We start from the raw sequence: 27,990 nt of genomic DNA on the forward strand, positions 1-27,990 counted from the left end.
GCACCATACACAGCAAAGGGGCTGTCAGAGTGACGTTTCATTTCAAAACATGAAAAATATAAATGTCAGTGCAAGAAAGAAGTGCAACACTAGTTTGATAAAAAAGATAAAAAAATAAATCATAATCGTTATAAAGTCCATGCGGTTAATAAAACTCGCCGTGGTGTTGGAGCTATGTGTGTTATGTTGTCGGAGGTTTAAATAATGTAGCGGGACGCTCGCTGCGTTCTAGGCGCCGGCGAGGACAGGACAGAGGTAGAGATTACTTGTTATTACAAACATATATTATAATGTGCTACAGTACACAATATTCTATGAATACATTTAAAACACTTCTCAAACATGTATTGCTTGATTAGTATTTTGCGTTACAAAAATAATATAAATAACAAATTTAATATCTATATTTCTTTTCAGCCGTTGTTATATGTAGAGATCGCTTAAGGATTAATATAAAAATATGTTTTATATATGAATTTTGAGGTGTCTTTTAAATTGTTTATATTGCACACACTATTCTTCATAGAAGATCATTATATTGTCGAATTTCCATTAAGTTCGGATCGTTATAGAAAGCGCGTCTTCATCACTCTTAACTAAATTGTTATGTAACATATTTGACGTAAATGAGTGACAATAATGAGCCTTACAGCTTGAAGTGAGAAATTGATTTAATCAAGCAATGATTAAGTACGCTGAGTTTATTTTTTTTTAAATTTAAATTAAGAAAATTTTTTTGAAAAAAAGTTTTTAATTAATAATAATATTAAAGATTATTATACATAGTATCTGTTTGAAATGTTCATCGGAGTCTCCACGCGGTCCCTGTCTCGCGGCCTGGGTGGCGCCCGACGCTATAAAATTCGGACAGCGGCGCTGAATCCCACAGATTCCAACTTAATATTAATTGACGATCGACTAACTTCGCCGCCCAGGACGTACGTACATCCATACATCTAAATAAATGGCGTACATTTTTATAAAACAATCGTCTCTGATTAGAATTATAAATGATTCATACCTCACGTGTATTTGTATTTATCTCAAGACTTTCATTATATTGTGGTACTGAAATCTAAAGTTCATAAGTTTCGCAAAACTGAGACTAACTTATTACTAATGTGTATCTCATTTTACACGACGCTGTTGCTTCAATTGTAAATTTAATTAAATAGAATCATTTTAAATTGTACTTGTTAAACAAAGACTCTCGTTAGTAATAATTAAATTTAATATAAAAATCAATTTCATTCTTTACCAAATTCAGGTGATCATAAATTGTTAATACTTTAAATTCGCGCCATCTCGAATGGTCGTTATTTAATGAGGCCGCAAGAAAAAAATTTTAAGCTGTTAACATTATTTGATTTTCTGTTGCCACAAAAGAGGTGGCAATCGTACTAAGGGGCTCCTAAATTACAGCAAAGTATAATTAGGGATGTGCCTCAGTAATTTTAAGTTGCGGTTCCACTTCCTTCCCTATTGTTCGATATTTGAATTTTTATAAAACTCCCAACCAAGGAGTCCTAGCATACGTAATCGATTAGGATATTTTGACAGTTGCGGTTGTTTTGACGTTTTTCAGGCCGTGAGAAGCGTTTTTTGTTTCCCTCGAATGGGTCAAACTTTTTATAAAAGATAATAGAAACCGAATTATTTTATGAAGATCAACAGATCGTTGACTAGGATCGTTTAGAAATAAATAATTATAAAAATATTGAATCCCAAAAGCGACGAGCACATAAAAAAAATAATGCTATAACCTTCAAAGGAATAATTATCTTGCACGAAAACACTGTGCCTAAAGCGTATATTACATAATTGTTGTAAAAAAATATAACCATCACTTTTAAGAAAGTCCCTAGCTCATTGTGAACAGTCGTGCTTTATTGGTGATAATTAAGATTGCTTAAGACGAATCAATTAATAACATAATGTATGTTCTGGAAATATGACCTGTAATGTATAAAAACAGCATTGAACCTTATACCATTTTGTTAGAGTTGAAAATAAAATTACATATAAACTCATAAGCAATTTGTTCACAGCTCGATTTATATGGAATTTTGAAGGATTTTTTTTTTCTTTTACGTTCTGAGAAATTAATGTTAAGCAATACTGCCTTCAATAGCAATCAGATTTCAAAAATAATTTTCCAGAAATTAATTATAATTCATGAATACACTGCTAATTATATATTCTTTTCAATCTTTTATACGTCCCGTTAAATTATTCCTGAAAAACTATTAATATATTTAATAAAAAAGACACTCGATACAATGAATGCTTCCCACTTTCAAGTAATCCAACACTCCGCAGACCCCAAAAATAAAGCATGTAAACTTATTATCCGTACAATCGTTTTCCATTCCACAATACAGATAATTAATACCAACATACAAATAAGGTTCAAATCGCATTCGCTTTCCAGAAGCACCCTCTATTTCCGAACGCTATTGTCAATTGAAAAATAAAAAAAAAGAGGTAGTGACAATACGAGTATTCAGTGACGGCAGATGTCGACGTTCCAAATTTGAAAATCATTGTTGCCAGTGAAAAAAACCGTTTTAAGAGGTAATCGATACGGTTTGCTTTTTTTTCCCTATTCGAATGAATTCTATTGCTATTTGCGGTGCATTATGTTTGCTACGCAAAAATTTTAGTTTTCGAGTAGTTTAAGGGATATAGTATTAATCTATTGTTCATAATAATAATTTAAACCGATAATTTAAGACATTCTGTTCTGGTTTTGAAGCACTTTTATGTCATCCACTTTAGAAATGTACTCCTACACAATTTTTGTTTTGTTGCTAATACTTTTTTCTTAATGATTTTTCAATAGCAATATGGAGTACCTAATTGAAAACAGAAATTTAAACATGTCAGATTATAAAATTCATCATATTATTACAACTGGTTATCCGATTTCAATGAAATCGTATTTAAAAGTTAATTAAAAATCGGTTATATGTCATCCTATTTAATAATGTACTTATGGGTAAAAAATATTTCTGTGTCCGTGGGCTTCAGCCGCAAGAGGAAACCGCGGCTTACTCATGTATAATAAAATGTTCAAATTCGATATCATTTTCGGATATTGCTGCGGTATTAACTTTATGTTAATGAATTTTCAATAACTTCAATACACATATTAATTTAGTTAGAATGTATAAAAGAAAAATTCAAATTTATTAATGACAGCTATTTATTTGGTACATAAAATTACTTATAAGGTATAAACAATTATTTTAATTATCTAGATAAAAATATGTGGAATAAATTCAAATTTTGGCAGAAGAATTTTATATTAATAAAAATTTTGTCTAATATATTTTTACAATATAATGTGTTTTGTATTTTATTTCCTAATTACGTATACGATGTAAGTAACAAGGAATTCGTAAATCGTATTAAATAAACTCAAAGGCATTAACATGAAAGACGCATTTGATTCAGATTTTAATCAAGATGGCATTCAATTTCATTACAACACGAAACGCAAAGGGTTGGAAATATTAAAAAAAAAAAAATTATAAATTCTTTCGTTGTTAGGTTGGTAACAATGCTTCGTTATTGCCTACCTAATAGGTATATGTGTAGAAATTCTAGAACATCCCTTCTAAGTACATCTCAAATGCGCTTGGTCATAGCAATATCTATTTCTTGAGAGAGATTTTTTATAAATTGTATGTATATTATTTAAAGAATGAAATTTCATGTCGACATCTTGGTGCCCGGGGCCGTCTAAAATACCATAAAGCATAATTTATTGTTTCAGCAGAAGACCTACCGCACGTAAAAAAAAATGGCTTCCTGGCCTCACAGACGTCATATAAATTAATTTCTACCCTCCTAAGTATATTCACATTTATAAATCCCCATAGAGATATACATGCAATAAAATAATCATAATATTATATGCAACAATACAATGTGCAACGTCTCCAAGTGATCTATAGATCATTTTAGCTCGATCGCTATTAGTTTGGATCGAAGACGCCCCTCCCAATGGAAGTCCACTGAGCATCAGTTGGGTACAAAAATCGATCATGGAACGCCTATAAATAATCCATCTCTTTCTATCTAGTTCCTTCCACGTGTGTATCACTGTCCCGCTCTCACATTAGCGCGTCCTCTATATTTGTTCGTTTTATGCGCACGCGCAGCCGATACAATGCTCGCTCAGACTGCTTCCAGAGAAAAATAGAATGTTACAATAGTTTTATTTGACGATGTCTACATCGCGGTCTTCGTGTGCAATATTTGTATCGGATATATATATTTTTTTTGTTCCATGTCTTAGATGTCTAACATGGAAGTAAGCCGACGTCGGCGGACTTTAAAGCCCACTCTTTTTTGGTGGTATTTTTTTACGTTATTATTCCCGTCCGGCCGTCGTTTGGCGTCTTAACGGGAGTTGGTTGTGTGTTTGTTTGTATTAATGTATCGCCCCACTCGTATATTACGATTAAATTAGATTTTGAAGTCGCTGAGAGTAATATCCTCGTTCCTTTTCTTTTTCTTTTATTTCGTCTGATGTTGTTCTTCGTGCAAATGAAAATTATGTTCCTTTTAACCCCTAAAGTTCACGATCCTTATTGTACGCCCATAAAGATATGTTCATTAAGTTTGAAAACAAAACAATCATATTACAAGCGTTCGACTGACTCACCACCCACTTCGCTGCTCTTCACTAGATGGCGCTGATAACTGAAATGATTTAAAAGACACAATGAACTTAAATTACTTTACAATTTCGCAAAACAAAAACATTATAATATATTCATAATTTATAAAATAATAATTGTAAATAGTTTTTTAAGTCTCCAATCGATAATGTGGCAAAATATTGGTAGGTTATACCTATACAATAAGGATTATTTGGTTAACAAAAAAAAAGCAAAGAGGAATAGGCACAGTGATATTAATTTTCAAATTTGCATAATAATTTAATATTTAAATTAATGTTTAAACAGTGAAACTTATTAAAAAAAAAAAATACCTAAGTATTTTTCAGACGACGGTTAGAGCGTGATGAGCAACATTATTCAGAATCATCGCTATGAATTCACATAAAATGTCTTTCAAGCTTTTCCGTTTGAAATTTTTGATTTATATTATGTTATAATGAAAGTGGTAAGTGCGTATGATGAACACAAATACGAGTCCCGTTCATTTTGGCGGAGAGACACTTCATTAGTAAAATGTCAATTAAAATGATCCACATTTGATTATAGCAATTGTAACTCATATACTATATTTTGAATAAAATATTTTTTTCTCTATTGATATAATGAAAAGCCTGTACTGTAAGGCTTTTTCTCGTTATAACCATTCATAACTTTATTTAAGGTTTTCAAGAAATTAACAGGTTTCCGAATATAAGGGTGTAAGGCACTCAGGTACTACTTGGAACTTACATAAGAACCTAAAAGCTAGATGTATATATTATTTCACTTAGAAGTTAGGTCCCCTTCAGGTCCCCTTCAGGTCCCCCGGGTCTCGAGGGGCCTTCACACTGGTAGCGATGCGTGACAGAGTACATATTTTTAGATACGTCTTGGTACGATGTTCCATAGATTAGGAAATTGTATTAAAAAATAAAGACACTTGTTTCATTTATATTTCTATTTAAATAATTCTATATTTATGTTATTTTTAATATAAACAAGACAAACGAAGCGAAATATTACTTTTAGTAACACTTTAGGTTGTTCGTGTGTGATGTAATCTAAATCTTCTATATTCCCTTGTCAAAGAATGCATTTAAAATAAGTATGTACGTATTGTTGTCGAAACTTACGAGTAATATTATTTATAAAAATTTTAATTTTTTTTTTTCAATATTAGGCATATAAAATAAACAAGTCTTTGAGTCTGATTTATATTATTAAGACTGGACTGGTATAAAATCGAGTGAGTGTATTTCAATATTGGGATGATAAAATAAATTTTACTACACGTCATATCTTAATATGAGTTTTAACTTTGTTGACAAATTGTTATCAATGTGTTATCTAATTCCCACAGCATGAATATCGAAGAGCCGACCGTATTAGTCGATAAAACGTACTCAACACACTACTGTTAAAAAACTTTATTCTACCAATAAAATGCTAACAGTTCTATATAACGAAATCTTTTTGGGATGTGATCTCTATAGCAAAGCGGGTAAGGTGCAAATCGGTGGGCCAACAACCCGGCCACCCACGGCGATTTTCTCCGAAAACATCCAAGGAAATAACACGCTAGTAGAATGCTAAACGAGTAATTAGTGACGGAATCAGAACGTTTTATGTGATCATTCAAAAACCTGAATTACATAAGTCTTAATTAAAATAGGTTATTAATTTGTATTATATGTGAAGCAATACTAAAATATACATTATATTTGTTTCTTATAAACGCGATATACCCTTGTAACACTTCGGTGTTTGGAGCTGGAATGTCTTGGGAGATTTTAATTTCTATGTCCAAGATTATTTGATTTCCAAAACATTTACACGCCAACAGAATGAAAATGTTGCTAAAGATAATTTATAATAAAATTTTATATAAAAAAATTTTTTAAACATCTTTCTAAACAAAATTTTTAAATCGGATTTAGAGGTAGCGACGTGGTGATTCGTTTTTTAATTTCAGCTTCTTACTACCGTTCGTACATCACATCGTTCCGGATCACTGTGACTTCACATTAAAATTAATAATTTGTCCATTCATTGATATCTCTTCTCTACGCTAATCTCTTAGTAGCTATATCAATGTACCTACTATGTAATTTTCATTCTATTTCCGTTTTCAATGAAGCAGACAACTAATTATTTCGTCGTGGATTAGGTACACCCTGACAGGGATTAAGACGAATCGATACAAAGCCTCACGATGTTTAATAAGAAAGGAAAAATAATTACTCCCCAATAATTTCGTGCAAAACAGCACTCCAAAACAGGCGAGTGTTATAAAAAGCCCACAATTTAAATTCGCAACACTCTCAGACACCTCCACCTTCGCAACCGAATTTTCTGATCATGCTTCCTAAGCACTTATTAAAACATCTCGAATCCCCTAATACGAATTTACACTCTTGCCGCAATGAATAACCTCGGATATTCCGTCTAAATCGAATACAACCCGGCTCCCAGGATAAATTGGACAAGGTTCCTTTTTGTTTGATATAATTTACTTACAAGAGGCGGTGTATTTTCACTGAATATAGATCAGTGACGGTTGCACTCGAAACATGAATAACACAATGTCTGCGATTTGTTGTCACTTAATAACGTAGGAGTTTGTTGAATTCAAATGATTTAAAATATGTTTTTAAGTTAACATTGGATTAGAATATGAGGAAAATGTTGCATTTCAAATAGCCGAAGAGATCTGATCGTTTTTATCGTGATAGCTAAAGGGAGATATGTTTTTTCTAAGTATTCATATATATTTATATATATTTATTTAAATGAAACTTATATTTTTGGGATAAACTACGCGGATTACGTAGTTTTTTAAATAATAAAAATCCGCGTAGTATATCCGAAAAATATTAGTTTCATTTAAATGAATAAAACTCGACAAAATCTTAGATCTCATTATGTATTAAACTAACGAATGAATCGTTAGCACTCTAAATTACTAACTTCCAACAAGGATTATAGATATGTCTATGCTCCAAACTCTACATAGCTTGTCCTGTGACGATGCCTGTTTAAGTAACATTTGATTGTTAACGGACAGACATCCACTTTAATTAAATTCACATAAAACAGAGGTAATTCTCAAATATATTTAGTGTTAATTCAGAGTTATAAAAGTAATGGTAAACATAGAAGCTGGTGTAGAGTTTTAAAGAGGACGGCCACATAAACGTTTTTTCGTTCCCAATTTGGTAACGAGATTAAAGGTGTACCCACCTACTTTATAGTAAACATTTATTCAGTGCTCGAATTATAGGTATTGAATTTTACATTAAATACATGTTAAGAAAATTAATGGGGCATTTAATTAAATTAATTGCTATCGTAGAATTCGTTTTTTTTTTTCTGTTTAAAACAGGTTATCAATTAATGCGGCTTTTTGATGAAGTGGTAATTTAAGTATTTGCACGGCAACAAAAAATGTTAATGTATGCTTTATGTACAAATAATTAATTTATTGTTGAAAATGAAGAAATGGTTCCTTTTAAAATCCTTACGAGAAAACATAAATGACAATAAATTTTCATACCTACTGCTTGAAACTCCGACGGCTGGAAGTTAGTGGTTTCTTGAATTGTATTATATTTATACAAGATAGTACATTGGAGAAATATACGTAAAGAACATTTAAATATTTTGCAATTATGCGATCACTTTGAGACAGTTCACCACTACTCGACCACAGATGGCGCTATTCTGAATTATCTACATCAAGACCTCAAATTGTATCCGAATATCTGGTCCCGATTCATTTTATATCATACATTTATAAAGAGTTGCTTTGTTACAAAGAATAGACAGTAGAGGTCATTTGGAACTTAAAGTTAACAATGACAGCTGTCATTAGATTAATGTTTCTCAATTCATCCAGAATACGAGTATATTTTTCTATAATGAATTCGTACTTGTGGATTATTTTTTTTTAATTATTTAAACATCCCCAACATATACACCATCACACGGCTTCCCTGGACACAGATCCCTTTACAATTCTGGAATTCGTTTGCTTCGCAGTGACATAAACATGTTTCCGTGTTTGTAATTCGAGTTATAAAATATATTTGATTACTACGTATCACAGTTTTATGTAACGTGACGTAAGATACAGATAATAAATTAGGTGTGAATATTTTACGTTCCCATTTTTTTTAATCTTTATTAAGTTATTCGGTATTGTATTGCAAATTTCCGTATTCGGTTAGGTCTCGTGTGCTGTATATAGTGTGTATTTGCGTGTGCGTAACAATCTCGTCAAAGATCTCCTTGAGATGTTATCTTGCAATCTAGTGTCGTACATATTGTTATTTAACTATTTTTAGCGCGGAAACAACATTTTTTTAATTATCTGTTAATTGCGTTTGTTACAAGCAATGTACGGACAGATCTCTGTCAATATTTTTCCTGTCACGTGACTTATTAATTTTCTGCTGTGAAGAAAATGTTAATAGTTTATATGGAATCTTTTATAGAGTCGTTTAATTAAATGTATGTATAGTATAAATATATTAAATATAGGTGTAAGTGTGTTTAGGAATCAATAGCAAGGAATTATATTAGTAAATTAATCGCTTCCTATCAGCTGTTTCGCATTAGTACTACACGAGCAACATTCTGTTAAGTCTTAAACTCACCACGGACACTTCGTTCCCAAACCATTCAGACATTCACTCAAAGGTACATTCATACATACAAAGTTTTTCATGCAGTTGATATTATGCAGAATATTATACTGGGTTTCGTATTTTGGAGGTTATATTTTTTTAGATTGTTTGAATTACGTAAAGGAATATATATATATATATATATATATATGTTTTTTTGGTATTATCCGCAGATTTATTCCTTTTTAAAATTGATATTATAAATGTTATGTGACGAACCGGCGCTGTAGTTGAAGATGAGGAAGTAGCTTCGGTGTGAACAACTGTCATTCGAGTGACGGTTTAAAATATCAGCGTTCAATTCTTCTGGTAAAATGTACTCCGCGTATAGCTTAGTTAAACAGGAACTCCATGGAAGTTTCAATACATTTGATAATCGAGTCTACAAACAAACAGACACATGGAAAAACTATTAAAAAGACGTGCCCTGTCTTCGTGTGTTCGGTCATTGTCGTAGTAGATGTTGATCCGATAAATAAAATATTTATTTTTTTAATAACTTTTTAATGAATTCAGTATTGATAATTAATTTGTAAATATTCAACTGTCTGTGTCATTTCATTGGGCGCTCACACGGGTGACGGAGTTAAGAATACTATGATTTCTTATAAACAATTTGATAGATCTTTCTTTTTGTAACGATTTCGTTGCTGATACAATCTGTGGTGAGTGCCTATTTTAATTTTCAATATCCTACGTAATGGATGGAGAGACGAACTTAGAATGTGTACCAACTAATGTAATAAATAATCGTGTATTAAGAAGGGAGTACGAAGCTTCTTATATTCATCATTCATAACCAGCCTGGGTCGTAGGCAATTATGTCCGCTATTTTACAGATTTAGGAGGCATAAGAGACGCACTACTTTCGCGAGCTTCGCGGAGTGGATGACGTGTACGATGTTTTGTGCATCCAGATACAATAATATATATATATAGTGATTCATCGAGTCGTATGTGAATTTTATAAGTGGTGATGACGAGAAACAACTAGGAATTAGGACAGAAGCGTCCGACTACCGACTACTGTGACGAAGTACAAGAGTTCGATAACTATTGGAAGTAGAGACTCGTGGAGTTGTATCGGCAGAGGGAAACCGCCACCGAGACGGCGGCGCGGCGGCCTCGAGCTGGTCGGATGTGGTGCAGAGTCGTCGACTGCGGGCGGGAGGTCGCCCGACCAGCACAAAAGATATAGTAGTAACGAGCTCAATTGATGAACGAACGGAAACGTGTCCAATTAGAAGGAGGCGGCGGAGTCCCCCGCGCTATAACGAGATTAGCGACCTCGAGCGAGCGAGGTGTGGCGGCGCGGAGCGGACACCTCGCGCGACGAAAAAACAAGGCCCGCGGCGCCGCCCGGCCCCCGAGACCCCGCGGCCCCGCAGCCCCGCAGCCCCTCGGCCGCCCTGCCAGCCGGGGGCGGGACTATCCGCGCCATTGGCCGCGGCGGGAGGGGTGTCGGAGCCGGCGCCGCAACCGGCCAGTCGTTTGACGCCTGCCGCGCGAGCGGGTGTCGCCGCGAGTGTCGCGCGTCATGGTCGTCGCATGACCGCTGGATCCGAGGATCACGCCGGCCGTGGAGCGCTCGCTGTGGGCCCCGGGCGGCGCGGGCATGCGCTTCGAGGGCGGTGAGCGGCGCGACGCCGTCGCCTTCCACCCGCTGCTGGCGCCGCGGCCCAGCGACTTCTCCGTGTCGGCGCTGCTGACGGCTGGCGCTCTGCCGCCGCCGCCCTACCTGCCGGCCGCGCTGGCCGCCGCCGCCGCTCTGTCCGCGCCCTGTCCGCTGCTGAAACCGCCGCCGCCACCGTACGCACCGCTGCCTCCCGACGACGACGGGGTCATCGACGACCCCAAAGTCACGCTCGAGGGGAAAGACCTCTGGGAGAAGTTCCACAAGCTGGGCACCGAGATGGTGATCACCAAAAGTGGCAGGTCAGTACGGCTCCTCGCTCATTGCTCGACGCCTGTGAACGTGCCTACTTTGTTATCGGTTCTTAAGTCCGAACGGTTACCGCACTGCTGCGTGTTTTCATAAAGTTGATGTCAAAAATCGTTCCACAAGTCCATCATGTCCAACACTCGCTAGGTCCACGTCTGACGACTCTGATAACTGTCCCCCGTCCGAGAGTGTCGAGAAACACGGAACGTTTCAACTGCGAATGTTTACAACGTTGTTTACAAGAACTTTCACGGAACTCGAGACGCACCATAACAACGGACATAACATTAGGACATATAGAACTTTCATGTTATCCATACCGATCGCGGATTCTTATGAGAGAAAAACAATCCTAACAACTTTTTATTACAAACTAAAAACTTAAACTTCACGTTCGAAAGTCAGGTCGCGATAGAAAGAGCAATAAAAAAATACGTGAACCATTGCAGCAGACTGCGATCCGGATAGAGACGGAAACAGTGATACAAACTAATCTAAGTTACTATGAAACAGTTAGCGATCATTACCACAATGTGAGACATCAGTGTGATATGTTAAAAGTGTCCAGCATCAACGTTTCCGTCCGCATATGCATCATAGGCGCATTTTTTCGCCAGCTCCCGACGGCCATAGATTGATTAATAACGCGCGATGTAATTGAATACGGCATAACTATTAACAGACATAACAAAAATGTGGACGAAGAAAATGAAAATATGATTTATAACCGACAGAAATATTCGCATAGTGATATAAATATCTTTTAATTTTATATATATTTTTCGTTCACACCGCACCTCGGTTTACAGTAGTGAGCCGTGTATAAAAAAAAATATATATTTTTTTTTTAATCAAAAACAACGAGAACTCGATACACATATTAACACGTTAAAATAATTCGTATCTTCGGTGAAAATGTTAAATGAATTGAGTAAGTATTTTTATTTACTTTTTTATTTATCGCTGTTGCAATTGTTATTAATATAAAAGTTATGAGAATGCGGCTGTTGTTTGAGTGATACTTTTATACTTGCGGTGAAATCTATTTTAATAAATTATCTGTATCGCATACACAACATTGAATTCTCATTTACTTTGGAAAAGAATACAATTTTTGTTCGTTCGCACTTATCATGTGTGATATAAATTTTTTTATATGGCAATTTTTTTTTATTTTTTTTTTTTGGTCGGGAATATAAAAAGTTTGCAGATAAATATAATATTAAAAATATATATATAAATTATGATCGTAAGAGTTTTGATCGGAACGAACAAAAATGGTATTCCTCATATATTAAGTCAGTTGATCAACGGACGCAAACCATTCTATGAATGTTATTATGATTTCTGTTTGACATTTAATATATATTTTTTTATTCACAGTACTGTCTGCGGTATAACGTGTAATTATGACATTTATGCGAATTTCTATTGAATTGAACAAAATTTAAATGTTATTGCTGGCGCGGCGCTATTTCATCAGTAACTCGCTAAGCTGATTTAATTGTTTTATAGGTATGGTTGGTGGGCATATAGGTATGTTCATTGTCCTTTCCGTCGAATCTTCGAACAAAAAGGTTCATTAAAAAAAAAAAAATTCAGTCAGGAATCGGAACCGAACGGCGACATGTTGAAGGTAACGAAACCATTTTACCTATAAAGCTTGTATTGTTATACGATTGTCACTTACAAATACGCCAAGGCTAGCTATAGTTACCAATAGCTATGTTATTATGAATTTCATGTTAGTTAAGCATCTGTATAGGTAAATTTATTAATTAAAAAAAAAAAAATTACATAAATTTAAATTACAATTCCAAAAGTTCGTTAATATAACAATTCTTAATTTAAATAGCTACGGTTTATTCATTAATGTTTCGCGCCAATGGTTTTTATATCGATATAAGCAGAACACTATGCAAACAACCACAGTTTAATGTAGTGGTCATGGTGTGACCATTAAGGTTTTCTGTCCAATGTACGGAAGAACTTGTTTATACGAATATATAAAATATATATATATATACTTACATGGTGAATTTCGCACCATTTTAATCGGAGTACGTGTTTACAAGTATAGCCAAGATAACTGTTTTAACCAGACGCTTTTTATGTGCTATAAATTAATATTACAACTTTGTTTGTTTATCGCGAGCTATTATTAATAATATCGGCCGCTTCGTTACTTTCCGAACCTTTAGGTGCATTATAGAAACTCCTTTGTGAATCTTAGCTTACCAAACTGTAGGTACTCTTCTCGATAATATGTAAAAAAAAAAAATTAACATGACCTTAATAACTTTATAGTATCTATATTAAGTTTATTATAAAAAAAAAAAATGTATCATGTAACAAGTATGTATCTAATATCAGAAAAAATAATCGTTGTCTGGAGATCGTAAAAAGTTGAGCGTTTAGAATATCTGATGTAACAAGCTATGGTGTGGCTTGATAAAAAAAAATCTTTACAAACATCACGGCATACGCATAACACGTATATAAATGCAATATAAATATTATCTTAATTATATTCCTCTTCATCTATTAGTTACATATTGAACAAAAGCAGGTACACCTATTCTTAAGTTTGAATCTATTGACAAGTGAATATCTGACGCCGTACATCCATCGCTGTCGAGACGAACAGCTCCAATAACATCAATTAATACAAATTAACATTGCATTCATAATTACGTACAAACTAATATTTTTAATATATATTTTTTTTTTATTTCATAAATTAATTTCACCAAGTTCAGGTACATACAGCCAAACGATTATAATATTAAAATACATATATTACGATATTAATTTATAATTAAATAAATGAAAATCAAACAAACAAAAAACATCGAACACAAAATTACAATTTGCTGATTTTTAAAAGTTTCCTCGTTACTGCTGACAATCAATAAGAATTGAAGAGAATAGATTTCATCTACATCAGAACAGCATTAATTTATATAAACTAAAAGCATCATTACACACATACTGAAATAAATATTAAAAGTTATTAAAGTCTTTGTTAAACTGTTTGTATGAATATATATTATAATAGCTATAAAACCTCTTACTTCAAATAAACGTCTCTCGTTAATGTGGCTTTAAAATAAAGACAGCAAATTACAGAGCAGAATTGCATGCTATATGCCAATAAAATTATGCTATTAAAATAATCATATGTAGCATTCGAAGTTTGCTTACAATGATGTAATCGATTTTTTTTTTTTAATTTTATAATCACAACGCCTTAATTTAAACAATAGGGAATAGATAAAAGCGGATGCTCTGTAGACATAGATAGTAGTTAGAATTATATTTAATCTGTGGCTTATTTTTTTTTTATAATGACAGCTTTGTAGCTTTAAAAATAATCATGCGATCTGAACGTTTTAATGAATACGGACAGCGAGATTAGTTAATACATGCATTCATTGAAATAAAATATATACAAATGAATACCATCTCTAAATACATATATAAGTGATAGCGCGAGTCCTGTTAGTATGGAAAAAGTTATTTCTTTTAAAATTCCTTCATCATCGTTGACTTTAATCACAAAAAAGTAAATAAAAATTCGACACAAAACGTAATTCTTACGAATTTATCGGATAACTATCGGGTGTTAATCAAAAAGGAATACAAAATAAAACGAGCGGGAAAATCTCCGACGAATATTTTTGTATCACTGATATATTGGCAATGAAATTTTTTAAAACGAAATATTAAAATCAGACAACTTCGAACGCATCCGCGAGAATGTTTTCACGCGTCTCCCGCGTGTGAAAGGACTTACGATATCATTATTAATAATAAATATTTAATATATATGAATAGCTAATTCATCTCGGGCTCCAATGAGGCTGAATTAATTTTATAAACGACTAAAGACGGCCATCTTGTGGGCGCGGTCTGTAACGTGATCTGTAAAGTTCAAACACTGAAGCAGTCACCAACCTACATGACATTAAGCTTTTAATTTTACAAACATCACTCATGACCGTACAATATATTTAAAATAAAACATTTTGTGTGAGGTACTCAGTACTCGCTATAACTACACGGACTATCAATGCTCTCATTTAAACTAATGAAGTAAACATTAGATAAAACTAAACTAAACTGTTTTGTCCCTCAAACGTAACTAGATTTATGGTGGACAGATGTTGTGTTTGCAATTTTATTATCTTAACTTACCAAGGATACGTTAGATGTGTACAAACAAAACATGTGATGCGTAACAACGCATGTTTAATACAAAAACGTTATCAAAGGCTAGTATTTCTTGTAACAATAAGGTACAGACCTATTCGAAATTTGAATAAATAATAACTTGGCTATCGTTTACACGCCATTTTATTTGATTCGTCGAAATAATATCGCGACACGCGTGAATTAACTAAACGACGATTAAAGCAAAGAAAAAGAAAGTAAAGAATATTCAAATATAGATAATTGATAGATAATGATTCAAATACTGTTCACGCGAACGGAACGAGACGATTTTTCAATGATTGCTAAAGATGCTTCATACTAAGCCGGCCACTGTCGAGGGATTTTAACAATCTATGTGTCAAAAATTAATTAAAATCCGCTTACCCCGCCGCTATGACAGCGAAAACATCCAACTATAAAAATTTAAAACTTTTTTAATATTAATAGGATAGGATAGTACGGCATGGTACCCACTGATGTTATAATATAGAATTATACATGTATAATAAATACGAACTCTGTTTTAGATACGATTTAACATTGCTGCATATTATATGAGAATAAAGTAACAAGCAAGCATGACAGTTGGATAAAAAATAAAGCTAAATGTCTATAAGAGGTCTGAACATTTGTGTAAAGGGGAATAGGTAAGTAAGCGCGTCGCTCGAAGGGATAGTTTGAACTCTAAGATGTTGCTATCAAATAATCTAGTTGCAAAAAATACCCATTCATTATTAAATGCACGTACAAACCATCCCGAGTTTGTCTGTTACCGAACTGTATGCATTAGTTAAACTGTACTAATTTATAGGTAATAATGTGGCTTGAAATTTGAATAAATCATTTTAAAAGTAACAGCCAGTGTTTTAATAAATACATCATCATTGCGATGTACACCCGCCTTATAAAGTTATATAGAATAATTCCATCTAAAAGTTACACACGAGCTGTTTAATAGAAACAGCTCTATGAACTAGCTACGATATTTTTACGTTTAGAAATGGTGAGATATTTGAAATTGTACTACAATGTATATAGGAATGCTAGCAGAAATAATTTTCGCAGTTAGATACACCATGCCGGTACCAATTATACACAATTATAAACCAATAAAAACCTATTTGATGTACATCATGTGTACATTTTCTGTTCACATATAATTGTTTCCCAAGATTTCATGGCAAAAAAATATAGTTTCAACGCGCCTCATAAATTTATAAAAAGGAATTTAAGTATTTCTCTTATAATAATTTAATTAATTTTTCAAAGCACGTCCATTTTGTTTTTTTTTTTTTATGTACACGTACAGGTTGTTTTAGCACGATAATATACAGCCAATCTAGATTTTGTAATGAAACTTGACGTCAGTACGATATAGTTTGTTTTGTACCCTAATTGAATTATGTACTGGAATTCACCGAACTGTTACTAATTCTAACTAGCTATTAATTCACCTTAGCCCTTTTGACGTGTATTCCTAAATTTTTTTGTCTCCATCTCCCTTTGAACTCACGTCATGTGAGGAAAAGGGACGGAGATATATAAACAAAAATATGATTCCATTTCAAGTGTCAAAATTTCAATTAAATTTGAATTCCTTCAGAGGGCTATCGAACCCTGAATTAGGGCGGAACAAAACACTATGAGATGAAGTAATTGACGGATACATTCCATCATTAATGTCTAGGGGCATGATAACGCTGGTGATAAATATAACAAATATTAATTCGATTTTTTTTTTATATAAAAAAGTTTCCATATGTTTTTTATCTGTGACTTTTGTTTTTAATTCAGTACAGATTTAATTAAATTAAAGTTGATGAAGCACAAAAACACATCTCTAAATTATGAAATCTTCTTAACTTTTGTAAAGAAAAATAATACCAACATGTTTCTCTTCTTCGAAATGCTCTTGAAAAGTATAGAAAACCATTTAGGTATTATATTTAATAAATACTAAAAAAAAAAACAACAAAAATATATTCAAGTAATGGAACTGTTTCTACTGTTATTAGACAAGTGTTGTTCAAACAAATTTTTAAATTTGTTTTTTTTATTTTCCAATGTATATAGAATTATCTGTACCCTCCAAATTTTATTTTTATAGTTAGACTATACAAATATGTAAAAACTGGATATTGCATACATTTTTTATTTCATCTGAAGAGTTTATATTTTTGTAGCACTCTCATGAAAACAATACGAACTTATTGTTTTTGGCAATATTATTACAGACAGTTTGAATTTTACGTTTTGGAACGAAAATCTAGTTCAGAATAACATTTTAATTCGTTATTATTTTTTTTTTCATAATCAAGCATCTTTATACACAACCAGTTATCCGACGTATAGTGCAAGTTAGAATCCTATAAATAAAATCATGTTTCGTAATTACCGAATTAACAAAATATTTCATAGAACCGTCCAGTCACTACGAAAAATAATAAAAAAAAAAACATTAACTCATTCGAAATGATTACAGTATTAAGATAAATATATTATACTAAAAACAGTAAAGACGTCTTTGTTTATGTATTGTAAAGGTTGCAGTCCGATGACAAATCAGTTGACCTTCAAATGTCAATGACATTGATGACAGATAGCATCAGGTCTCTTAGTACATGTACCTTAGAAGTACTAAGACTATACTAAAATAAAAATGGACGCGATCTGCAAGATGCGAAAAAGAAAAATGACGTCATCGTCACGTTAATTAAAAAGCATCGCCGCATTGGAAACGTAGACGTAATTATTTGCAATAAAGACAATATAAGTGAAGAGATATCCAGAGATGCCAAACTTTGATATAATTACCGCATCCAGTGACAATGCAGCGCGCTGTTGACGCCATCAATAACTCACTGCTCTTAAACATTGATTGACGACCGACCCTCAGGTTTTATGAGAGCCTTAATTAGCACGACACGGCCCGACTCTATAAACCAACCAGTCAGCCAGACCAAATGCAAGTGGCGCTTTTTTTTTTTAAATAAAAATCGGGTTAAAAATTCGTTATAATTCTAACTCTACCTCCGGGATCGGACTCGTTTGCTTACACGTCACTATCGTAAGTTACTAGATAAAATTCAGAGTTATGAAGATGATTGTTTGAAATCGTTTGAGATTAAATTATCTTAACGTTTCAGTAATTCAAATTATCAGTTCTATGAGGTTGGTATCTCGTGACCTCCGCGTCGTACACAATGGAGCCTTTCATGGAAGCGCCACACAGCATCTTTGTCCTAATCAGTTAGATAGTGTCCACTTAAAAAGCTCTAAACTTTATGATTTATATCCACGATAACCTGACGCGAGTCGTGTTATCCATTATTATTTGTTTCTTTTTTACTGTAAACTACTCTTAAACGTAATTTGTGTTACACAATTTAATTTCATTATACGAAATGAAAATGTAGCTAATCTTAGTTTAAAGTTTGTTCAGGGGCTTCATATCGGAGACCTTCGTTCGTATTTTTCTTGCGACACATCAAAGCGTAAGATCCTCTGATGTATCTGATCACCGAATGAGCATCTAGCTCGATACCTAGACATTTAGTTCAACCGAGTGTGTCGTCACGTGATCCGTTTGACGAGCGCTCACTGCGTCTCTTACGTACGCTTATATTCAACGACACAGAATTTCTAGTTTCCTTTAACGTATTCATTCTATAAATGTTAAAATAAAAAATAGATTCAAACTAAAAGTAATAGATATTTATTTGTATAAACTATTTTATTAATAAATAAATTGCTATACCAAACCTATCGCGAGTCACCAGACGTCTCTCGATAGTGGTAACAGACGCAGCGGCTCCTAGAACTAATAAATATTGCAAATGAAGGAAACAGACCATACGGAATACATACGTGAACTAATTACCGATTTAAATACAATTCGTGTGATACAGTTTCGTGATGGACAAAATCTTGTGTAATAAGGCGTCGAACGGACAGGTCGTGGACGTGTCTAGAATTATATAGACAACAATAACACCGTCATCCCGGATACAACTGAATATTACTTACGATATTTTAACATCACTATCATGTGTGCCGTTAACTTATATCGATATATATTTTTTGAGAACACTTAAATACGGTTGATTTTGGTGATGAAAAAAAAATAGCAAAGATTCTATGCAGAAATTTAATGATGGAGCGACTGAGAATTAGGACGTCGTCGTCGTGTTCCAGACACAAGTCACGGTCAACGGCTAAAAATAAGTATAAATTGAAATCAATAATCATTGTCGTCTCAAGTGACCGCTACGTGTCGCCTTAATTCCTGCTAACATCTAGCCTTAGTGATACGATCATTTGAAATATAAAATAATCTTTTCGAAACCTATGCGATAGTAAATATGCGTGTGTCGAATATTAACTTAGATAATAATAAAACTATTACATTTTGCAAAACATCATAAATAATAAGAAATGCCAGCATTTAAGTGCGCCAGTACGATGAACGATTTTTGTTCGTATTAACGACTTTGGTCACAGACATTTTTTTTTTTTCAATCCGTGCTTTCTAATTTCTCTGTCTACGTTGCGAGATTTTTTATTCCTGTTTATATTCAAACTTTAAGCTCTACGTAGCTACAGAAATAGAAAAAACTTAATATTTGTAATGTTTCCCGCGTTACGGACGTCATCACTCGCCGAGCGAGCCTGTTCGAATCGATATTATAATGTTTATTTAATCAAATACGATATCTATACCTTAGTGTATATATATATTTAATAACAACTAATTTTCACTATCGTAATCCATCGGCGCGTGACACGCAAACCGTATAAGGTTTTTTCTGGTTTTTCTCACACTACTTGACATTCATCTGACACTGACATCTAATACGTGGTAGTGGACAGTAATTTTGAGAAAAGGTACAAGGCTTCAAACAAATTAGCTGTTAAAGTCTCGAGAACCGCTCGAGATTCGTAAACAGAATGATTTAATTGTTTTTTGTTTTCTTGGTGTGCATGTCGTAACTATAGCTTTGTTGAGCTTCCGGGTTCATTGTGATTCGCGACGTAACCGACGTTTAGGATTTTTGTAAATTACAAATTTTTTTTTATGCAATATTTTTTTTTTTTGACAAATCTCGATAATATTTTGCAAAGATTTAAATCATTTCTGACAGTCATCGCGAGCATAGATTTATTAATAAATATTTATGCTAATTAATAGTCTTATAAATTAATGTTTTATTAATATATAAATTATATAAACCATTGCTGTTCAATACGTTAAATATCGGACAGTATCAATAAAAACTTTCTCGGAACGATAATGGTACAGAAATTAAAAGTTATGCTACAACGTTGCTGTTATTTTGTAACTAATTAAATATATCGACAACATTTAAGATGTTAAGAAGCGTATATCAATTGCCCGGGGCGAGTTTTTTTCGAGCTGATTTAGTCCAGTCCGTCCAAAAAAACTATACCCTGTAACTCATAAGTTCATGTCGCGACGCATTCCACTGTTCTTGGTTCGAATCCCGAATAACATATACAGGGTGATGTCGAATATGAAATCGATGTTTTATTAAATACAACAATTAAGTTTCTATTATAAAATAATATTATTCCATTGCATTTTATAATTAAATATTTTTCATTTGTTTTTATTTAATTTATACGTAGTTATATTTCGATATAATTTTTTTATATTCCTGACAGGTTTCTCGCACTGGTATCGTACTGTCATTAAAACGTTCTCATAACAAAGTTAACTTGCAGTGGTAAAGCGTTAATTAATATATAGTTTTAATGAATCCTGTATACGAGGTACGCACGAGTCTGGACTGTGGCGCCGTCTGAATTCTCTGACGGTCGTGATTCTGAGATAGGAAGCCTATATGTATTATGTATAACAAATGGGAGACATCCAAAATAAAGCAAACCCTTTACATTCAACCTCGGATTCGTGGGGCCACTCCACGTGGAAGAATTCCCGGCATTTTGTGAAATCGTTGCTATTTTTTTTTTTTTTTTGTACGCCTAAGCACTCGCGATTCGGATGATGTTGCCAACTATTTCTTAACTATCCTTAATTATGGTGATAGTTTTCAATTTACAATCTATGTAGTTACATTTAAAAAAATCGTTTCTCATAAACGTGATCGATGCCAATTAGAATGATAATGAGTGTATCGAAAGTCGTTTATTGATTTAATTTTAAACGGAGCAGCAACATATTCACATACCCTTATAAGAAAGCATCTCACGTATTTGGAGGAACACTGAATCTAAATCGTCGCATTTCGCTGCTCTGCCCGCCCACTAAACTAATTAATTGGTCTTAATTAATGCGATTAAATTCTCTAACGTCATTAAATACATAGCATTGTGTAACGTTAAATGATCTGATATAGTAAATATAATTATTCATGTGTTTTATCTAAACATCTATTTTTGTAAAGTCCGGTCAACCGACACATACAACATGACGACGTGTTTCTGTCTACTTTTTCTCAACTAATCGACACTTGCCGGGAGATGCCAGCGACCGATCAAATGGCCCGCGTGACATTTTTTGAAAAGACCAAAAAAAAAATTTTGCTTTTTCAATGCTATTTGGAAGATATTTGTATTTCTTGCTGTTTGATTTCGCGAATAAACTAATGAGCGGCGTAATTGTCACACCATTTACGAATAAAATTTCTTATGCTCCATGTGAATTTTAGTTGGAAAAATTAACATTTTCTCGTATATTTTTTTTATTATTCCCGGCTAATTTATGTCTACGTTAACAAAAAAAAAAAAAAGCGAATAACGTCACTTTTATTCGCATTTATATTTTGAAGGACACGTTGAATACTATAATGTTTTAAGTCTATCAATAATCTATTGAGTAGAAATGCAAATAACAGGCAGGATCGCCTCAAGCAGGCCACCCCGAGGTGAAGTGACGTCACGCCTCGCTTGACTATGTAACTAACGTGTGTGGAGCCGTATATATGTATCAAAAAATATATACAGCAAAAACACTTACATATTTCAATTATTATAGAAAAAAAATAATTAATACTTTTTTTAACAACAATTATACGTTTTGTATAATAATTAAATTTGGTAATTATTTTTTTAACTATCATAAGTATTAAATACAACATAGTAATAATATTAACGTTTATATACTAATAATGGCCGATTAGTAATATATGAGTCGAAAGTTACGAGCTCGTTGTCTACTCCACAGTTTTCTGTCTGTTAGTGATGCTACCGTCGCGTCAGTCGATAAGACCGAGATGACACTGCTCTTTGTAAATCGTTATTTAGAACCTTTTTTTTTTTCAACTTTTTGATATCTTCCGACGAGCCGACTTTTGTTTTAAATCACATCAATTTAAACGATGCTTTTAATTTATGGTTTAAAAAACCCGCTCCGCCATTGTAATAGGTTCAAATTATATCGGTTATAGATTTTTTTATCTATGCTAACATAAATTTTATTTATATCTTCAAATATTATGGAATGAATGATCATAATGTATGAAATACATATGCCTTCTATGTTTAAATCGTGTTTCATGCTTACCATATAAAAATTGCATATAAATTTTGCATGCATGCAACGTCGCAATACGAAGCGCTCCATATAAAATTGCACTTTAATGTTACGTTTATAGCATAGATTGTGGTTAATACCTAGTTCTGCTTCACTAGTTTCTTGATGTGATGAAAAAAAAAATCGCCTACGATAACATTGTTATTGTTATAATTATACAAAAAGATTGTTTAGTGCTTTATTATTAATAGTTATTACGTATTACATACAAACTATTTTAGAAAAACCAACAGTACTTATTTCATCGCCTACATAGACATACACCCCGCTGGTACAATCCAACTTTTTCAAAGTTGCCATAAATAATAAATTGAATATAATAACTCGTAACCTTATAGTAAAAATACATTTTATTACTAATAATGATACATTTAAAAACACATAAAAATGTGCGCATATGAAACAAGGATTTTTATTTATTAATTACAAAAGTACTTCGGTAGCTGTATTCTTTATGGTCGATCGCATAGTACTATGGAATTAAGATTGCTAGATGTGAAATAAAATTTTTATCGAAATGCTTATATTTGCTTACATTTTTCCCCTTTGTTTGTTCGAATAGCCAAAACAATGTTAGCTTCAAATATTTGCTAACTCCAAAACGCGTGAAAGAAACTAGTATATAACAATATAGTTTAAAATTCTAAAAGAACGAATTTTTTCTGTATATACATATATATATATATATATATATATAAATTTTGGTATGTCAATCTCAATGACTATTTAAAGAGATTCAAATCATAAACACCCACGTCCTAATTCCTCTATCGTCCCACAAGAACGAGTTTTGTTTTTCCATATTGTAACATTACATCGGTGTTGCCAGTATGAGTCGATGACAACTATACATTAGCAACGTAAGTTTCATAAATAGGACCTCAGTGCTTATCGAATCAAATATTTTTTTTTTTATATTCATATAAACTTAATGAGGTTATTGCAATTTTATTGTTGATACTTTTTTTTACAGTCCTCGCTTGTAACATATGTACTTGCTACTGTCATAATAATATAAAGTACATTTTTCAAGCGTCAAATAAGTCATTCCAAAGGGTTTCTTAAAATGTTAATAGTTAAGGCAAAGGCTGTTATATTTTTGAATGCTAACTCTCAATACATTAATTCGATTATGACAATTAAATATAATAGAGTACAAAAATTAAAGATGACATTGTTGTCTTGTTACAAATGTGTAGATACAAATTGTAATAAATTAACGAATTTATTATATTAAATCACACACACAGACAGTTTCATTAACTTGTATGGATGTATTAAGAAATAAATTATTACACGATAAACACGTTTTAAAACGTGTAATTTTTTGCCGCCCGAGAGTTCCAATATGTCATTTACATCTGCCAACACACACAGACAGAACGGGACAAGCACACACACACACACGCACGCACACACATACAGTCAGAACGCACACATGCTCACATACAACGTAAGCAACACTTCCAACAATTAATTACTGAACCTAATGAACCGTTACCTCATAAATGTTTTATGAACACCTTGTACGTTTTTATTAGAATTTTGCAAACAGTAGCTCGGTCTACAGGGTGTTAGGGATACTATAGTGTCTAGATCTAGATATAGCCGTCTGATTCTAGTGAAAGACGAGCTGAGCCGATGACGCCCAGTCGTACATTATTATAACGGTTAGAGCTAACCTCTGATTAAATTCCGGTTTAAGGTATTGTTAGTTGTAGAGCAGGGGAACTGTAAGACAAAATCGATTTGACTTAATGATTCTATTTTGCAAACATGTTAAATACATCATCAGTGATTATAAATTACGGCAATACTTATAGAAATATCAATAGTCGATTAATTTAATTGTTAAACAATTTAAGTTAACTGAGCGATTGTACTAATCACACAACAATAATTAAAATTAAATCCAGTACCGCGGTGAGGCCAGGCCATGCTCGTTGGAAGCCACAAGAATGCGTCAACGTGTGAGCAGATGCACCCCCCACCCCTTCCTTTACGGCGAATTTACACGATGACCCCCCAATTACAACAGTTAATTGACAAGGGGGATGCTACAAACATTACACAAGAAAATATAGTTTCATAAAAAATATATAGGTTTATAAAAATATAACAATCGATTCACAGAAAAACAGACTGTATAACATAAGAAAAAAAGGCTAGAATAGCTTGTAGTCATTTCGCCGTCTGTCATTTAGGGGTTGAGGTATGTGCGTTAATTAGGATAATGTTCTCGCTCAGTAGGACATACACTACTACGCATCTGTGGCATTTCGCACGTTGCATGCATTGAGATTAAAACGTGATTTTTTTTAATATTAAAAAATATATAAATGCACAGAATTACTAAGTTTTTTTAATGAACAATTTTGACATTACAAAAGTAATTAAAAAAAAAACTGTCATCTGTCAAATTCATTTGATTAAAAAGCTTCACACGTCCAAATATGTTTCTTTTTTAATCAAGACACTATCTAAATTAAACCAGTTCCGACATAGGCGGCTGTATATAACGAAATTAATTTAAAACGTTAAAATTTTAGTTCATCATCACCATGCGACATGCTCAGGGCGTTTATAATGTTATTAGGTTTACGTAACTCGTGCATTCTTCACACGAGCAATCCATTAACAAGATATTTATAGACTTACAGAGCATTTTATTGATATACATATAGACATTTATATATGGTTATAAACAATCGGTGAGAGCCAATATAGCATTCGAATCATTGAAGCAGCAATCCCCATCACTTGTGAGCTTAATATCCGTTATTCATAATTAGCCGTACGCGGGCCCTGGACTGATTCAATCATATATGTACATAAATTCACGAACGACCTAACAAAGTGACGATTTTCTATTAAAACTATATTACATGTATCCTTATTTCATTAATAGATTTATAATAAAAAAATCATTAATGTTATCATAAATAAAAAAAAATTTAAGATCTCCGCAGATCTTCGAAGCATGACAAAGTACAGGCATTGCATCACCTTATAAGAGTTCTACACTTAGCAAGTCTATTGTACGCTAGGCCAACTCAGCTATTTTCTATGACTATCTAAAAACCAGACCTAAGCTACTACAATAGAGTCGATATCGGCTTGTTCGCTGTTGAAATAGAATTAGGACCTAGGTCAACAAATGCGTACATTATTCAACTTTTCCTAACCATTTTGTTACTTTATGATACAAACGACACGCGAGGTGTGATTTAATAGAGTATTTCACTTAGCATTTTACTCACTGGCGGCGGATAAGAAACTTTTTTTTTTTAATTCTACGTTTCTTCCCCCACCAACTCAATAGAATCTCAATTTATCCGGAATCTAATTAAGTTAATTCAAAATGATATATCACAGCGTTCTAAATTTGAATTTTAATTTGAAATAGCTTATCACGGCTGTTTAAAATAATTACGCTGATAACGATATCAATGAAATGAATAAATTGAATAGTTTATTTGTATTCGAATTAGATTCGTCTTTATTATTATTTTATATAACACGAATAAATATTATTTAAATTACGATCCTATACAGACAGGAAAACAAAGGATATCGAATTATTAACAAAGGATATCAGCGTTGTATTAGATACAAAATAGTTCTCGTAACTTATGCTATAAAATATATTTTACGTAACTAAGCATTATAATACACTCAAATACAACTTGAATCCGACGCCTGACATGCACAAACAGTGGCCAACATATAAAGAGCCTTGGTTGACATTGCGGTATAACGAAATCAGATATCTTGTAAAACTTGACACTGCCGCGTCCAATGTAAAGAGCCCCCCGTCACCTACCAATGTTATACGAACAGAGCGATTTCTATGAAGGCTTCAACACGTCGCAGCTCAACTATAAGTGGTCGCGTGAAACGTTTAATGTATTGGATTACTTAGCGACGACACTGTGCGGTTTCAGGTAGTTTGTTTTTAGCTTCTGTATTATGCAATGGTTCCTTACATGTTAATATTGATTGGTATATCTATAAAAAATACAATTTCTATCATGTATTCTAAACTAATAACATTTTGTAATATTTTCGATCGTGTAATAAAACATTATTAAACAAGCAACTCTATTCTCGATATTTATTAGAGATAACGTATACTACACGTAATATGAATAAGCAGCCTTATACGGTCGGCGATAATTCTGTTATATCCATACATAGGCCATATATGACGCAAGAATCTTACTAAAACGTGCTATAGTCTTAGGGATAGGTTTTATCTAGGTCCGTATTGTGTACTAGTCGATCTCGACGAGCATAAGTCACAAGGCGGATTTAGTAGTAAAATGTGCCTAGCACTTGTTATTCCGCGCGAACCTCTCCACGGCACGACATCAATCAGGCTGTCAGCAATCACTCCTTGCTTCACGTAAAGGAAATAAATCAGTGCCTAATGAGCGGTAAAACGTTCACACTGACCACTCAGATAATATCTTTTACTAGAAAAACCGTTACAAAGTTGGCACGATCCGAGAGTGGGCGAGGATCTATTACACTTATATTACATGACAGTGATGCTTGATGGATACCAAATATATGTATCCAACTAAGAAGTAATCAGTTGATGACACGGAATTCACACAATATATACCTATATATATATATATCACAACTGATTGCTCATTAGTTTTAAAAACCTATTTTAGATTCATGATATCATAGAGACGTGTTTAGTTTGGAAATCGATGTAACTGTGTAAGCAAAGGAGCCTTCGAATTTGCAGACAAATGTTTCCCCAAATGAAGTTCCGCGTATCTGGATTGGATGCTAAAGCAAAATATATTCTCCTCCTGGACATCGTAGCCGCTGACGACTACCGATATAAATTTCACAACAGGTAGACATGACGCCGGTCCATCAATACGCATC

The 27,990-nt window shown here is 33.1% G+C and overlaps 1 protein-coding gene across 9 annotated transcripts in view; it reads left to right on the forward strand.

Annotated features, from left to right (window-relative positions):
• Positions 1 to 10,834: 10,834 nt before the first annotated feature.
• The window catches only part of LOC116777124 (T-box transcription factor TBX3), a 57,349-nt gene continuing 40,193 nt past the window's right edge, over positions 10,835 to 27,990 (forward strand). For 3 of the 9 annotated variants that reach the window (XM_032670495.2, XM_032670497.2, XM_032670498.2), the window contains exons 1-2: positions 10,835 to 11,290; positions 27,845 to 27,958. In XM_032670495.2, the coding sequence (XP_032526386.1) occupies positions 10,971 to 11,290; positions 27,845 to 27,958 (434 nt within the window). In that variant the 5' untranslated portion in view covers positions 10,835 to 10,970. The remainder of the gene's footprint in view (positions 11,291 to 27,844; positions 27,959 to 27,990) is intronic. The other 6 variants (XM_032670496.2, XM_032670499.2, XM_032670500.2 and 3 more) reach the window with 3 other exon arrangements.

Source organism: Danaus plexippus, chromosome Z (assembly GCF_018135715.1).
Source record: "Danaus plexippus chromosome Z, MEX_DaPlex, whole genome shotgun sequence".
Lineage (NCBI taxonomy): Eukaryota > Metazoa > Arthropoda > Insecta > Lepidoptera > Nymphalidae > Danaus > Danaus plexippus.